At 38.9% G+C, this 14,138-nt stretch overlaps 1 protein-coding gene across 3 annotated transcripts; it reads left to right on the top strand.

Annotated features, from left to right (window-relative positions):
* The first annotated feature begins 64 nt into the window (after positions 1 to 64).
* Positions 65 to 13,997, top strand: kel (Kell metallo-endopeptidase (Kell blood group)). Of its 3 annotated transcripts, none has more exons than XM_081597657.1 (20): positions 65 to 555; positions 3,288 to 3,585; positions 3,668 to 3,952; positions 5,899 to 6,020; positions 6,349 to 6,507; positions 6,669 to 6,740; positions 6,827 to 7,015; positions 7,623 to 7,783; positions 7,873 to 7,987; positions 8,073 to 8,168; positions 8,260 to 8,358; positions 8,445 to 8,522; positions 9,029 to 9,135; positions 9,220 to 9,309; positions 9,394 to 9,461; positions 10,078 to 10,238; positions 10,320 to 10,409; positions 10,989 to 12,639; positions 13,025 to 13,305; positions 13,458 to 13,997. In XM_081597657.1, exons 1-18 carry the CDS (start codon positions 529 to 531, stop codon positions 11,133 to 11,135), a joined length of 2,364 nt encoding a protein of 787 aa, XP_081453783.1. In that variant the 5' UTR covers positions 65 to 528; the 3' UTR covers positions 11,136 to 12,639; positions 13,025 to 13,305; positions 13,458 to 13,997. The 3 variants fall into 3 exon arrangements, with proteins under 3 accessions (XP_081453783.1, XP_017165111.2, XP_081453782.1); XM_017309622.2 differs by having other exon boundaries at positions 7,870 to 7,987; XM_081597656.1 differs by lacking the exon at positions 65 to 555 and adding an exon at positions 3,038 to 3,217 and having other exon boundaries at positions 7,870 to 7,987.
* Positions 13,998 to 14,138: the final 141 nt, after the last annotated feature.

The raw sequence follows: 14,138 nt of genomic DNA, 5'->3' as shown, positions 1-14,138 counted from the left end.
GTTTATTTTTGATACGTGTCCAGTTTACTGTCCACGTGACATCAGTGAAACTTGTTTTCTGTCAGAATGGGACCTCCAGGCCGCTCTATCAGTTCCTCCCAGCCATGTGCTGCACTGATAATGACAGCAAACGTGCGTGTGCAACGCGTAGAGGTCCTTTCCAGGAAGAGAAACTTATAATGCAATGTATAAGCAGAAGCGATGCGTTAGTGTTTACTCACCAATCACAGCTCTCCGTCCCGACACTCTTTAATACGGCAGACGGGGGGGAAAAAATAAATATGTTCTGCTGTTGTCTAAAACAAAAAGTAAACCCTGTCCGTGGAGAGCACAGGGGTACTCCCTGCTTTATTTGGATTTTGAAGAGGTGAAGACGAAACCTGCAGCCTTGTTTTTTATCGGAGAGTCGGATGAGGAAAGGAGTGATGAAAAGAGATACAGAGCAGAGATGACAGCACTTTGACGCAGCGGCAGCAGGAGGTGCGTGTGAAACCTAAACGCCACAACAACGACAGAAACGGGGCAAGAATGAGTCAAACTTCAATCGAGCTTCAGGTAAGGTCTCTGCAGTCGTGTTTAAATGCTAATAACGCTGCTTGGTAATAAGGTACAAACCAACTTCTGCAAGTACGTCTGCCGTGTTCAATGGGGGGAAAGTTGATTCCGAAAAACACCTGTTGCCAACACCACTACGTCATCAGCAGAAAACTTGGAGCAAAATGTAATTTTGACAAAATTTTATTTATTTTTTTTTACAAATTTGTGCTTTCAAAACTTATTGTAAGAGCAAAATATATTTTTTTAAAATATGACTAATATTTCAGAAGAAATTCTAAAAAATAGGAAATGGTACATAACGCTATAAAGGCAAGATTAGATTAAAAGGAAAGCAGTTAGCATTAGCTAGTGTCAGCTTTTTTTCAGAGGTTAAATAAACTTACTTGGGTGCGGTCCAACACTTCCCTGAAGAGTCGTGAACAAAAACATTAGGTCAGCAATTTTAGTATGTTATTTTCAGCGTATATTGCTTAAAATTTGAAAATTGTTTAAATTCTATCTACAATATAATAAAAAGAAATACACAAATCAAAACTCGGAAAAACAGTATGACACGTTGATCTTTGGGCTTCAGAAAGCATATAGTAAAAAAAAACAAAAAAAACCCGCCATATTATGTTGTAAAAATTACTGCAAAGACTCAAACAGCTCAACTTGGCAAATGTCAGGTGCAACTTTACTTATTGCACTGCGTATTCACTGCTCATTTCATTATTATTATTGCCACCTCTTGTAAAAATGAATAAAAATGTCTTACAATAAATCCGTCGCCATTGCAGCAACCTGATCCCACACACAATGTTTTTTTGTTTTGGAAAATATAATTTTTAGTTTGAGAAAATGTATATAGTAGTGGGGGGGTGGGATATGTGTTAAACTATTAGAAATATTGGTTGGAACTGGTATCTCAAGCAATTTCTACAAAATATATTGTACTGATTTCCTTAAGATATGCTTCAAATCGATCAGTTTCTTAATCTACAGGTAACCTATGACTTCCCGTTTCTCTGAAGAGAAAATATGACATGGCTTATTTCTCTTTGCCTCTTCTTAGCTTCTTAAAACTGGCTCAAATTTTAAATTGGTTTTAATTTAAAAGACTAAACCAACTGGAACATTTCTGGTCTACCATCACAAATGTAAACTTGTTGGGTTTAACTTGAATTGTGTGCTTTGACCTACTTTGAAGTATGTTGGAAGATCTGTGATGCTGTGGGTCAAATTATCATCTATTAACCCTTATCCATTTTAGAATGAATTGCAACATTAACTCTTTGAAATACCAGAACATTTTAACTAAAAATCTATTGGAGGGACTAAAGCACTGTCCATCGGCTTCCAAGTTGAAACGGCAGCACACAGTTTGAACATGTAGGAAGTTATGAAAATGCATTATTGCAACAGGAAGAACCGTCCCTTTGCACAAGATGTATTCTCATTCTAACATAATAAAAAATGTTTTCACCTAAACCAATCCTTTACAGCTCTGGCTTTGAAATGCATCTCTACTTACGCCTGACTGAAATGGCTGATTTACCTCTCGGCATGCCTTCATGTTCTGCAGAAGCCCAGTAGTAAACTGTTAATTTTATTCCTGAATCTCGAGACATGGAATTTGAGACACTGTTGGAAGGTATTTTTCCTGAATTTCCTTGTGTTTAGCGCCACGCGTCTCTCCATCAACTCCAACCAGGTTCCCTGTTCCTGCTGAAACTTGTCCCTGCGACATGATGCTGCCTCCGCTACGTATTGCAGTGTGGATGGAAACATAAAGGGACTAATCCTCACCTGTCAGACTCTTAACTTTACTTCAACATTATGCTTTTTTTATGTTGGTGTCGAGTGCTCTATAACTTCATGGCTTCCCACACTTGAAGAGACTTAAGGATTTCACTCCATCTTTTTTATTTTCACCAGTGAGTGTGAATCAATAAAGAGGTGAAAGACCTACAAAAACACAAACATTTTTAAACATATATTTTAGACATTTGGTTTAAAGTTAATAATTTATCTTAATGACCAATTCCATTTTTAACCTTAGACATAAATTTCTTTCACAATTTTAACCATGAATTCAAGAATTAAATTATTGAATTCTGTGTTAAGTTGAATCAAACAAATCCAAAAATTTTAGAATTTATTTTTTCCCCATTTCCTCAGGACATACATTTTTACATCAAATATCTTAAATATTTATAGTTTGGCTTTAATAGAGCCAAACTATAAAAGATAGCAGTGCAAACTGTACCTTCAATAAATTCTGCATTTCTTTTTCTCAAATGCAAAACCAAAGTCAAACTGCATTTCAACTGAGTCCAGTGAACGGCTTACAGGTAGTCCTTATTTAATCCAAGTCCTTTTCCCATGAAATGCTGTTTTGGAGGCTGTTTGCCTTCCTCAGCTCATGTTGCAAAACCAGCCAAATGGTTGGTGGATTCCTTATGTTACCTGAGTTGAGGGTGCTGCTGATTGGACCAGATTCCTTTCACCTGCAGAGAAGTGCTGCAAAGTGGCACAATAATGTGTGTGTTCATGCACCCACATCTAAGCACATGAGCAGATCTGCGCAACAGTTGGTCCGTTACATAAAATCCCAATAAAAGTACAAAGAAATTTGTGTTTCGTCGTGGAAATGTTGCGAATGCTTTTGCAAGTCAGCGTAAGTTTGGAGTGTTTTTGCAGATTTTTGCAGATTTTCTTACAGTTTTGTTTCCTTCGCCCTCTTCCAGCCTCAGCAGTCGGACCGCTCAAAGTCACGCCCAGAACCCGAGAGCGGGCTACAGCCTCCGCCTCAGCTGCAGCTGACAGAACAACCTCAGCATTCCCACCAGCTCCAGCAGCAGAACCCACTCCAGCCTGGGCAACAACAACTATTAAACACTGAGCGTCGAGAAAAGTCGGCGTGGGCAACGCCTCAGAGACTGTTCAGTCTTCTTCTAGTATTATTTATAGGAATTGCCATTCTGGGACTAGTCTACTACCTTCACCACGTTCTGCACACAGGGAGTGGGAACAATGCAGCAAATGGTAGGCCTCCAGAACCAATGGTGAACAACGAATTAAAATGGATTACCAACTTGTCTAACTGTCCTTTCACTGTGTCCTACAGTAACCCCGTGTGTTTCTACCGCCTGTCGGTGGGCTGCTGCTCGTCTGTCCATGTCCACTGACCCCTTCGCCCAGCCCTGTGATTACTTTGTGTCCATGTGTGGTTCGAAAAGACTCAAAAGCAAAGGGAGACAAAGAAGTCACGGTATACCGGGTCATTCACAAAACCCGATCGAAAGGTTAGCGGAAACAGACAAACAAAATAAAACCGAACACAGAAGACTGGGAGAAGATACGACTCTGAGCCGAAAAACTCTGCTGCTGCAGTATCTCAGAGGGATTTTAGGTAGGAAACAATCTGAAGCTTTTTGTGGTTTCTAATATGTGCAGCTGGTTGATTTATTGATCTGGTTATGGTGCACTTGGGATAGTTTGAGGGGGAAAAAATTACTGTGCTTAGATATTGGAGGAAACTGTAGATGCAGATAATGCAGGAGAGTCCAGAGAGCATAATGGCTGAGATGATGGAGGTAACAATGGAGAGGATGATGGTTTAGATTCCCTTGCTTTAATCCTTGAAGCAAGAGACGAGGCTGGAAACAACGATGTGGAACACACTGGAAACTATAGGCAGAAAAGAAAGAAAGCATTGGACGGTGTCCCACAGAAAGAGTGTGTGTTGTCAACCCGACCTTCAAAAGGATAAATCGAGGCTCTGAGATTGGCGGGGAGGAATGGAGTTTGTGCTGAATCTATGTAGTCAAGCTAGTGACAGTGTGGGGGGCTGTAAGTGTTTGACCTGAAGGCTTGAAGAAGGCTGTAGGTGCCGGGGGTACGGCAAGATGCAATTTGTCCCCCATAAAGGGGACCAAAGTTCCTGATAACACAGAGTGAGACATGTTATTTTTGCCTCCTGGCCAAGATATTTGAACTATGTAATCACTGTTCACATGGATCCTTTGCTGGGTCCATGTGAACAGATTCATCTGTCATGTTTTGTGGAGCAGGACCAAACATTGGCATGAGGCAGCCAGAATCATATCAAGATTCTGCCTGATATAAGAATTCACATTTTCCACATTTTTGTGCTTCCACTTATGTCTAAACTGCTTTAAAAAAAAAAAAAACAGCCCAAACGCAGGAGTCTCTAGTAATGCTTCTCAAAGACTTAAGGTTGTATAATTGTGCATCTGTTTGCAGTCTTGAGTGTAAACTTTGAGTTGGAGGGCGTGGCCAGCAGCAGCAGCTCAGTTGGATTTAAAGTGACGGCTCAGTTTTAGCTCATTCTGAAAGGAACTCAAAATATTCAGAACTGACCAGACTAAAATCTCATCATCTAAGAAAGATTTTGCGCTAAAAAAATGTGATGAGCATATTTTTAATAGCCCATAGACCTATCCTGACCTATTCAAGGAAGCATAATAGGTCACCTTTAATGAAAATGCAAAATGCTTTTCAAAAACTAGAAGTGTCATCAGGTTGACAAATTAGTATATTATTGCCATGCATTGTATTGGAGTTACAAAATAAATGCATAGGTTGAATAGAGTAAGGTAGCATGGCAAATTGTGCGATAATGGAGTTGTGGCAACGTTTCACCAAAAGAAGTATAAAATTGTTTTAGATATGGAAAAACTCACTACATACCACAACAACACAAAAAATCTACATGAACTAAAGTCATTAGTCCATGACTTTAGTTACTCCAAAGTATTCAGGAGTTTAATCAGTTCAATGACAACAGGTATATGAAATTATACATCTTGGCATGCAGACTATTTCAACAATTCTGTTCTGAATGAATGGGTCAGTCAGTAGCTACAGACCTCCAAAATGTGATACAACCATTAGATTAACTAAACAGCCGTGCATAGAGAGCTTCATGGAATATGTTTCCATGACTAAGCAGCTGCTGCCAAGCTGTAATTACCAAGTGTAATGCAAAATGTTTAATGCAGAGGAGAGGAGTGACTCATTCTGCTCTGGATATGAGAGGAGTGTAACCTTGTAGAAGGAAAGTGTGGACCAACTTTACATTATGCTTTTGCATTAAAGTTCATGTGTGTATGCAAGTCGTTTTGGCAATATATTCTATAATCACCTCTGTGGTCATGACTTCATAGGATGTGTGGTTAGTAGGGGAGGCTTGGAGCATCACCTCCTCAGTATCAGTCATTCTGTCATACATGGTGATTGCAGCTTTAAATTTGTTTCTTTGACAGGAAATGGAGAGATTGACCAGGATAAAGATTTAATAAAGATTGGTTTAAATGTTGTTTATCTGTCTACCAGAGACCAACCAAAGTTCAAGCAGCTCAGCAGTTCAGAAGACTAAAGACTTCTACCATTCCTGCTTACACACCAGATCTCTGGAAGCTGCGGGGGCAGAGCCATTTCTCAGACTCATCCAGAAGGTATGAACACGGTGCGTCTTTTAAAACACATTTCAAGACAGGTTATTATGAAACTGACAGGCTGTTTTTAGTGGTGGCTGCATCCTTGTTTCAGTCGCTAAGCACAAAAAAACTGAGATTGTCAAACCAACCTTGTTCCAACCTTTTATATTAAGAAATTTGATCATTTTATCATATTGTAAAATATTTCACAACGTGAGGCAACAAACCTAATCAATTATTCCCCGCAGCATCTGAGCCAACCCACCTAGTCGATCCAATTATATGACTGCGTTTATTATCCTCTTTCTTGTTTTTGTCAAATTTCTCTCCGTTTATCTGTGTACAGTTGGGAGGGTGGGCTGTGTCCGGACAGTGGAATAGGACTGACTTCAACTACACCCTCGGTTTGTTAATGAGGGAATATGAGACGTTTCCATTCTTCAACCTCTACGTAGGCAAAGATCCGAATGAAGCTGCCAGCAACGGGACAAAGAGATACATTCAGGCCAGTGTCTTAATTATCTGATATTTATAACCCAAATGTTTTAGAGTGCAGCAAAAATACAGCAAGTTGGCACTTCTGTTGAGAGTAATTTTGGAGTTGATGTAAACAAAGTGAGAATGATGTTATTGTCTTAACTCGAGCATTCGTCTTCTTATTAACAGATTGATCAGCCGGATCTATTGATCCCAATTGAGTGGAACAGCAAAACGCAAACGTCGAGAGCTAAAACTGAGGTTGGTCACTCATATCCTAATTCCTGCAGTAGATATTTCCCAGATTAGAGTCGATGTTTAATCTAACAGAGTATATTTGAGTGCAGACTTTACGTCCCTTCCTGGCATCATGTCAGAGCTACCTGGCTTTCCTGGGATCCCCGCCGTCCATGAGGATGCTCCACGTTGGCACGTTCATCTCTCTGTCCTCAGAGCTCGCTGTCGCCGCTTCACCTCTGCAGTACCGCCTGTCAAAGGGACAGCTCTATCAGCGAATGACAATAAGAGATCTGCAGGTGCAAGTCCGGTCTGCTCTGTCCGTGTTTCATTGTTTCAAACATTTAACGATTCTGCTATGCACAGAGAAAGTCCACAATCAGAGTTAGATTAACTACTGTTTCAATTCAGGACTAGCCAGGAAATAATTTTCAAAGTTTTAAACTTATTCTTATTATGCATGCTCTGACATATTTTTACAGGCATTCAGCTAGGACAAAATCTGACCACATGTTGGAGATCCACGATAACATTTGCATTGGATACATTTTTAAGATTAATTTAAGGAGTCATCAAGGATATTTTAAAAGGAATTGGTGAAAGCAGTTTATATATGTGTGTGTAAGGTCAGAAGTGAACAGATAAGACAAGTAAAAATAACTACAACACTTTTCAAAATATATATTTTTTCAATATAAAACTTAGCCTTACACTTACAGTAGGTAATGTTTATATATTGCAACAGCATAAAGTACTTACAGTAACAGCTCGTAGTGTTTACTATTTCTTCTTGAGCTACAAACGGCACCTTATCACCTTAAAACTTTTAAACCAATACCAGTGGTATCAGTGACTTGTATCTCAGGAAACATAATTTTACAGATGAAAACAAATATTCTCCCTCAGAGCCAGGCCCCTGCTATTGACTGGTTGGGCTGTCTGCAGGCTGCTTTCCATCCGCTATCCCTCACAGAAGACGATCATGTCCTCCTGCACAACTTGCCTTACATCATTCAAATGTCCCGCATCATCAACAAATGGTTGCATAAGCCTGACATGAGTAACAGGTAATATTAAGTTATTAAAACAGGATCTTAGGATCTCAGAGTGATTTTTTTTTTAATTTCTTTTCTTGCCACTTTGTTGGGCGAAGCAGTACTCTTCACACCTTTATGGTCCTGAATCTGTTGCACACCCTGATGCCCGCCATGGATTCCAGATTTTCAGAAACGGCAAAGAATTTTTCTTTGGCACTGGGGAACATCGAAGCGGTCAGTCAGCATGGCTTGAGTCAAAACAAAAGCAGAAGTGTGAACGGATTAATTGAGTCATGTGTTGGGACTTTTTTTTTACCAGGAAGTCCCTCGCTGGAAACGCTGCGTACTGGAGACTGAAAGAGGATTTGATTCAGTTCTCACACATCTTCTCAGTGAGACGACTTTGCGTCGAGAGGTGAATTTGACACCGTAACACAAACTGAACTGATTGAATGATTTAAATCTCCATCTAACGCTGTTTGCATTCCCCCTCCCCCCAATAACAGACAGAAGAAATTATTGAAAACGTCTTTTTTGCCTTCATATCTAAAATAATGGATCTCAGGTGGAAAGATCAAAATTCTTTTCAGCGTTTCATTGACAAGGTGAAAAGAAAATCTGAATTTCTAGATGTGAATTAGTCTGCATCTTGTTTACAGTTTTAACGTTACTGGAGCTTTTCTTTCTCCAGGTGTACTCCTCACCTCCAAGACTATTGTCCTCAAAGGAGATTTCTAATGAAGATGATCTTGACCCATTGTTCTCTGAGGTATGCAACAGAATTTTTTAAAACTAAAATTTGTTGTAATTTGTTTCTAAGTAACCAAGTGTTGTTGTTATCTGTGCCTGTTGTGTATCACATAAAATCCAGTGGGTTTGGTTGTGGTTGAAATCTTTCAAAATAGAAAGAGGTTTGAGGGTTATGAATGCTTAGACGTGGCACTATGCATGACCATAGTAGCATGCTGTGCACATGTGTGTGTCCTTGAAGTATCAGTAAAATGAAGAAGTTGGCAATAAACAATGGAGAACTTCCCTCAGTGATCTCTCTTGATTCAAAGCTTCAAGCTAATGCTTAACAAACAAAAATATCCTTTTGAAAATGATCAAACACAGGGCAGTCAACTGGAAAAAGCATCAAATGCCAAAAGAAAAAAAATCACAAAATCTAAACAGCTGTTGCTGAAAGGGGGTATTTGCCAGACAAGAGCAATATTTTTTACTGCTAACAGACAAAGAAAATAACCTCTGACCCAGTAACGCCAATGATTTCAGGTGACAGTCAGCTCCAGTGACTTCTTTACCAACTACCTTCAGCTACTTTCCCTTTGGCAGAAGAGACGCAGTAAACTCTTGGCTGCGCAGACTGGGGATGCCGACATGTAAGTTTCTCCTTCACCACGTTTAGCTATTAAATTCTGGATAAACTCTTAAAACATGCAATAATCCTCTCATATTTATTTCAGTCTGTCTGTCGCGCCCTCTCTAGTGAGTAAAGGGCTTCTCTTCCCAATGGGAATGTTCGTCCCTCCTCTTTTCCACCCCACCTATCCAAAGTAAGTTGTGTTCAAGTAAAAACATTGCTGGATGTATTATTCGCTGATTCGATCACAACAACTCGCTTCTTTTCTTGTGAACAGGGCCATGAATTATGGTGCCGTGGGTTTCCTTGTTGCTAAAGATATCTTTCATCTGTTTCTGCCTGAGAGTAAGAAAAGTTTACACCTCTGCTTCGATTTGTGTTTTTGACGTTTGGTCTTGCATTTTGTGCTCATTACTACGCATTCATATTTTGATTGCAATTGTTTTGGGAAGAGTACGAGCATCTTAAAGAGACAGAGGCCAATTTCAAAGCATCAAATTAGATAGTTAGTTTAACTTTATTGAACGTAATGTAATACAAAGTCAAAAAAATGTTTTATTATGTTTGATAGAACATTTTCATAACAACTGAAGGTAACATAGTTACTTGATTGTGCTACAAAATGTCACCATGTATCTGGAAAATAAACAATACTGCCGCTTTAAAAGGATTCAAGTCAGCAGATTGAGTGATTCTTGTAGCTTAATGTTTTTATTTCTCAAACTACAGATGAGTTAGATTTTGATAGATCAATTTTGCTGCAGGCTAATTAATTTTTTTTGTATGTGTAGATTGATTTGTGTCCTGAATTTCATCACAAGAACCGGATTAGGAATATATTTACAGAGAAAAGCAGAGATGTGTTCAATATCCATTTTTCCATCGTAACCTTTGTAATAGTGTAAAAGTGGATCAGTTTTGTCGATATGATGATATGACTATGATGTCTGTTGTGTTGCAGTTTATTCTCACAACACGACTATGCGTGCTGTGGGAGAATGTGTGTGGACTCACTACCTCAAAGCTACTGAAAAAGCAGGACAAGTTCGGGCGACTATTCTGCCTACAGCTCTGCAGGAGGAGGTGTGGTTGCAATACTCGGCACTGCAGGTGGCGCTGCAGGTAAGGAAGCATATTAAAGCTATGGAATTTTGTGTGAAGCACTTTAGGTCTGTCCTTTCACATTTTTTTCTATTTCCTCAGGCCTATCATCAGAGTCTAAGCCAGAATCCTGCAGACACCTCAGTTTTAGGGTTGCATCACACGCAGCTGTTTTTCAGATCTTTCTCTCAGGTAATGTTGGCCTTTCCTCATCCTAACGACCAACGCAACGGTGTGGTTGGCATGCATGGATGGATGCATGGATGGATGGATGGATGGATGGATGGATGGATGGATGGATAAAAAGAGAGAAAGAAGGAAGGAGATAAAGAAGTAAGGAAAGGGGGAAAAAAGAGAGGAAGAAGGGAAACGGCAAAGAGCAAGAAAGTAGGAAAAAGAGCTTAAGAGTGAAGGAAAGAGAAGGAAAGGAGGACAAAGAGAGAGAACAAAGGAGAAAAAAGAGAGAATTGAAGAAAGAAAAGAAGGGAACAATGAAAAAGCAGGAAAAAAGATGAGAATGAAGGAATGGAAAAAGGAAAATAGGAGAGAATGAGAAAAGAAAGAGGCAAGGAGGGAAGGACAGAAGGAAATCAAGAAAAAGAAAGAATGAAAGTAGGGAAAAGAGGAAAGAAATAAGAAAAACAGGAAATAATGAGAGAAAGAGAAGGATACGGGGAATGAATGAATGAATCTCTCCATTACCAGCTTGACTTCCTGCTGTTTTATCTTGTATTTCTGAGCCACTAACTGTAATGATTTATTGTCCTGCAGGTGAGCTGTGACACTGACCCAGACGGTGAGTCCATGCCTCTGGACGCCTCCTTCTTGATCCCGGTCATGTGTGCCCAGTCTGGTCTGTGTCCAACAAGCCCACAGTGCTCAGTTAAAGCTCTGCAGGACAAATCACAAGCATGCTGACCACAGTCTGTAACCACGAGCTGGACGTCAACCCCAGAAATATTCTGGGTTCAGGAATATTCACATCATTAAAACTTTTTTAATACATACAGTACATGTACACTTCAACACTGCAGTTTTTTTACTAGCCCTGGTTGTTTTTCTAATATGATGCAAATTGCATTACTTGCACAAGTTGTTCGGGATTGGTTTAAATCACTAACATTAATTTTTTAAATTAATATAACTTTGTTCAGTGGTGAGAGTTTTAACAAAGGAAGTATAAGCTCCCTATTTTATGTGAACTGTCTGCTGTTAATATCACTCTCAGTGGAAGAATTAGTTTATTGCATTTTATATCTCTCAAAAACACAAATTATGACAATTTTGCTTCGTTGGGCCTCTAACTTAAATACAAATAAATCTATTAATACTAAAGTAGTTTATCTGTGAAGATTTAAAAGAATCAGGAATTTTGTAACGACACGAAGAATGTTCATTCAAATCAATAAAAATTGGTTCTGGACTCTTTATCTGCTCTGATTAGAGAGATATTCTCCAAGATTTTGTGCAAGACAGAAAATAAGGTTCAAATGCTCCATTATGATGTTTTTAAAAAGCGAAAAAGATACATAGAGACAGTGAAGCCACTAAATTTTTGCAAAGATGCATTTGAAAGCATTGTTTAGAAGTTCAAATTTAAACAGTGGCGTTGAACAAGTAGAATCAAATAAGACAAAAAAAGAAATTGCATCGGGTCATACTGGAAAAACCTATACGTTTTCCAGACTCTTGTAATGAATGAGTTTAATATGTTTGAGTCACCAGAAGTGATTAAAAGTTGCATTTTCATATTTAATTTGTAGACACCATGTTTAACATTGGTTCTGTTGGGTTATTTAAATGGTTCTGTTTAGTTTGTTTATTGCAAAAAGCAATAAACAAACTAAACTTTATATGCCAAAAAGTCCAGTTTGTACTGAAGTAAAAAAAGAAATTCTGGTGCTGCTCTAATTCTGCAGTCACCTTCAGTTTATTATAATATTTGAACACAAACAAACTAAATGGTTCATAAACCTTTAAAAACTCATTTGAAATAGCTCTGGCACTTCTTCAGAGCTTAATCACAGCTGTTATTAGGTTGCTATGGGAACAGATTTGTAAAAAATAAAACAGTTGTTTTTTTTTAAAATGCAACACAGCATGATTTTGAAAAAACTCTGGCCATTTAAAATTAGCTTCCGTGTTTTTGATTTCTTTCTGGGTTACAATGTCTGATTCTTTCATAAAATGAAGAAAAAAAACGGAGCAAAAAAAGCTTTGCAGGGAGGGGTCAAGGAAAATTCTTCCATCAGTCTTAAAACAAACGAGAAGAAACTATTAGGTGTGTCAAAACAGCAGAATAATCCCTCAAAAAACCCAGCCGGAAGAGGCCTTGGAAAAGCCGGAGCCAAACGTCTGGGTCGGCTTCTGAAGCGAGTCGTTCTGCCTCGGGAGGAACCGGCGGCCGTAGCTGCACTTCCAAGTAAGTCAAATCTAAGGAAAGTTTCAGGTTAACTGCTGAATTGTTGAATTTAATGCTGTCACTGTGCACATTTCCTATGAGATTAAAAGCCAAAAAAGCCAACTCCAAAAACAATACAGGATATCTTAGACTGAAAGATAAGAAGCTTCAGCTCATCTGATTTCTTAAACATTTCACCAATTACACTTGTTGCTACCTGTCGAGTTTAAATCTTTATGTTCAGCTCCTTCCAGTTACACCTTAAACTAGTCTGTGAACATTTTACATTTCTTAAACTTGGCGGATTTTATCACCTAAATTGATTATATTTTCCACATCTTTCAATTTATTTAACAGTACAAAATAAAATTCAAAGGGCTAGAATTAAAACCCTCTCATGTTTCAGAGACTCCCGTTCGTCTTTTCAAGCATCAGATCGAGAAGAAAGCTGATAATGCACCCACGGCAAAGTTCTCGAGGCAGCAGGTTTCCAAACTCATCCTCAATGTGGTCTCCCAGTGCAAACATAAAGGAGGCATCTCCATGGATGAGCTCAAGGAGACACTGGCCGCCGAAGGCTATGATGTTGCAAAGAACAACCGGCAAGTTAAGGTGGTGACGGAGCAGCTGGTCAACAACAAGACACTGGTGCGAACTACGAGAAACACCGCACTGAGACTCAATAAGGTAAAAACTGAATCTGCTCCTTTCACTGAGTGGCATTTCAGTTCTGCGTCTAATTATTTTTCACAGGTTGTTCGGATGTTAAAATTTTAGTGACTGTTCGGTCAAATATCGGATCAGCTTTACTGTGTACATTTTTATCCCTTTAAAAACAGAAAGTCATAAAAACAAAGAGTGTAAAGACGAGCAAAGCAACACCTCAGAAGCCCCCACCAGAGCCGGAGAAGAAGACTTCAGCCCAAAAAAACCCTGAAGAAGAGACAAAGACACAGAAAAATAAAAATCTGGCCAAAGCAAAAGCCAAAATACAAAAAATGAAAAAAAATACTGACAAAGCAGCGCCAAAGTCCAAGAAACAAAGAAAACAGTCACCCAAACCCAAAAGAAAACCCCAGAAACGAGCCAGGAAGAGACCTCAACTCAGAAACAACCGATCCATGCGAGCTCAAACGCCACCAGCAAAGACTAAAAAGGCATATAGGCATCAACTAAAACAGGTCAAATCTTCTAGGAGAAAGCAATCACAAAGACGGAAACTTCCTACAAGAAGATCGAAGCGGCAGAGAAAGCATCGCAGGTGTTGCAGGAGTTGCAGGAGTTACTAGAAGCACTGGCAATAAACTGAAGTATTTTTATCAATCTGACCATTCTTTGTTGCTTTAACTGTGTTGAATAAAAACTTTTCATCCATTTAATTATTTTCCATTAATTGCTGATATAAAGATGTTATAACTGCTTTGTTTCGGATTGTAATAAAAGGAAAAGAAACACCCTGTCCTAAAAATACATTTTAATTTAAACTTTGTGACACATTTTGGTACAAAAGAAGGTTTTTC

The sequence above is a fragment of the Poecilia reticulata genome, chromosome 16 (assembly GCF_904066995.2).
Source record: "Poecilia reticulata chromosome 16, P_reticulata-male-v2, whole genome shotgun sequence".
In the NCBI taxonomy this organism is placed as follows: Eukaryota; Metazoa; Chordata; class Actinopteri; order Cyprinodontiformes; family Poeciliidae; genus Poecilia; species Poecilia reticulata.
Note: the sequence above shows the minus strand (reverse complement) of the source record. Positions and strands in the feature narration are given on the sequence as shown.

Bases quoted from the DNA above. Each gene is read 5' to 3' on its own strand.
- kel (XM_017309622.2), top strand. From the start codon at position 529: ATGAGTCAAACTTCAATCGAGCTTCAG. The intron at 9,136-9,219 runs GTAAGTTTCTCC...TATTTATTTCAG, and splicing joins CAGACTGGGGATGCCGACAT to TCTGTCTGTCGCGCCCTCTC. The intron at 10,410-10,988 runs GTAATGTTGGCC...ATTGTCCTGCAG, and splicing joins TTTTCAGATCTTTCTCTCAG to GTGAGCTGTGACACTGACCC.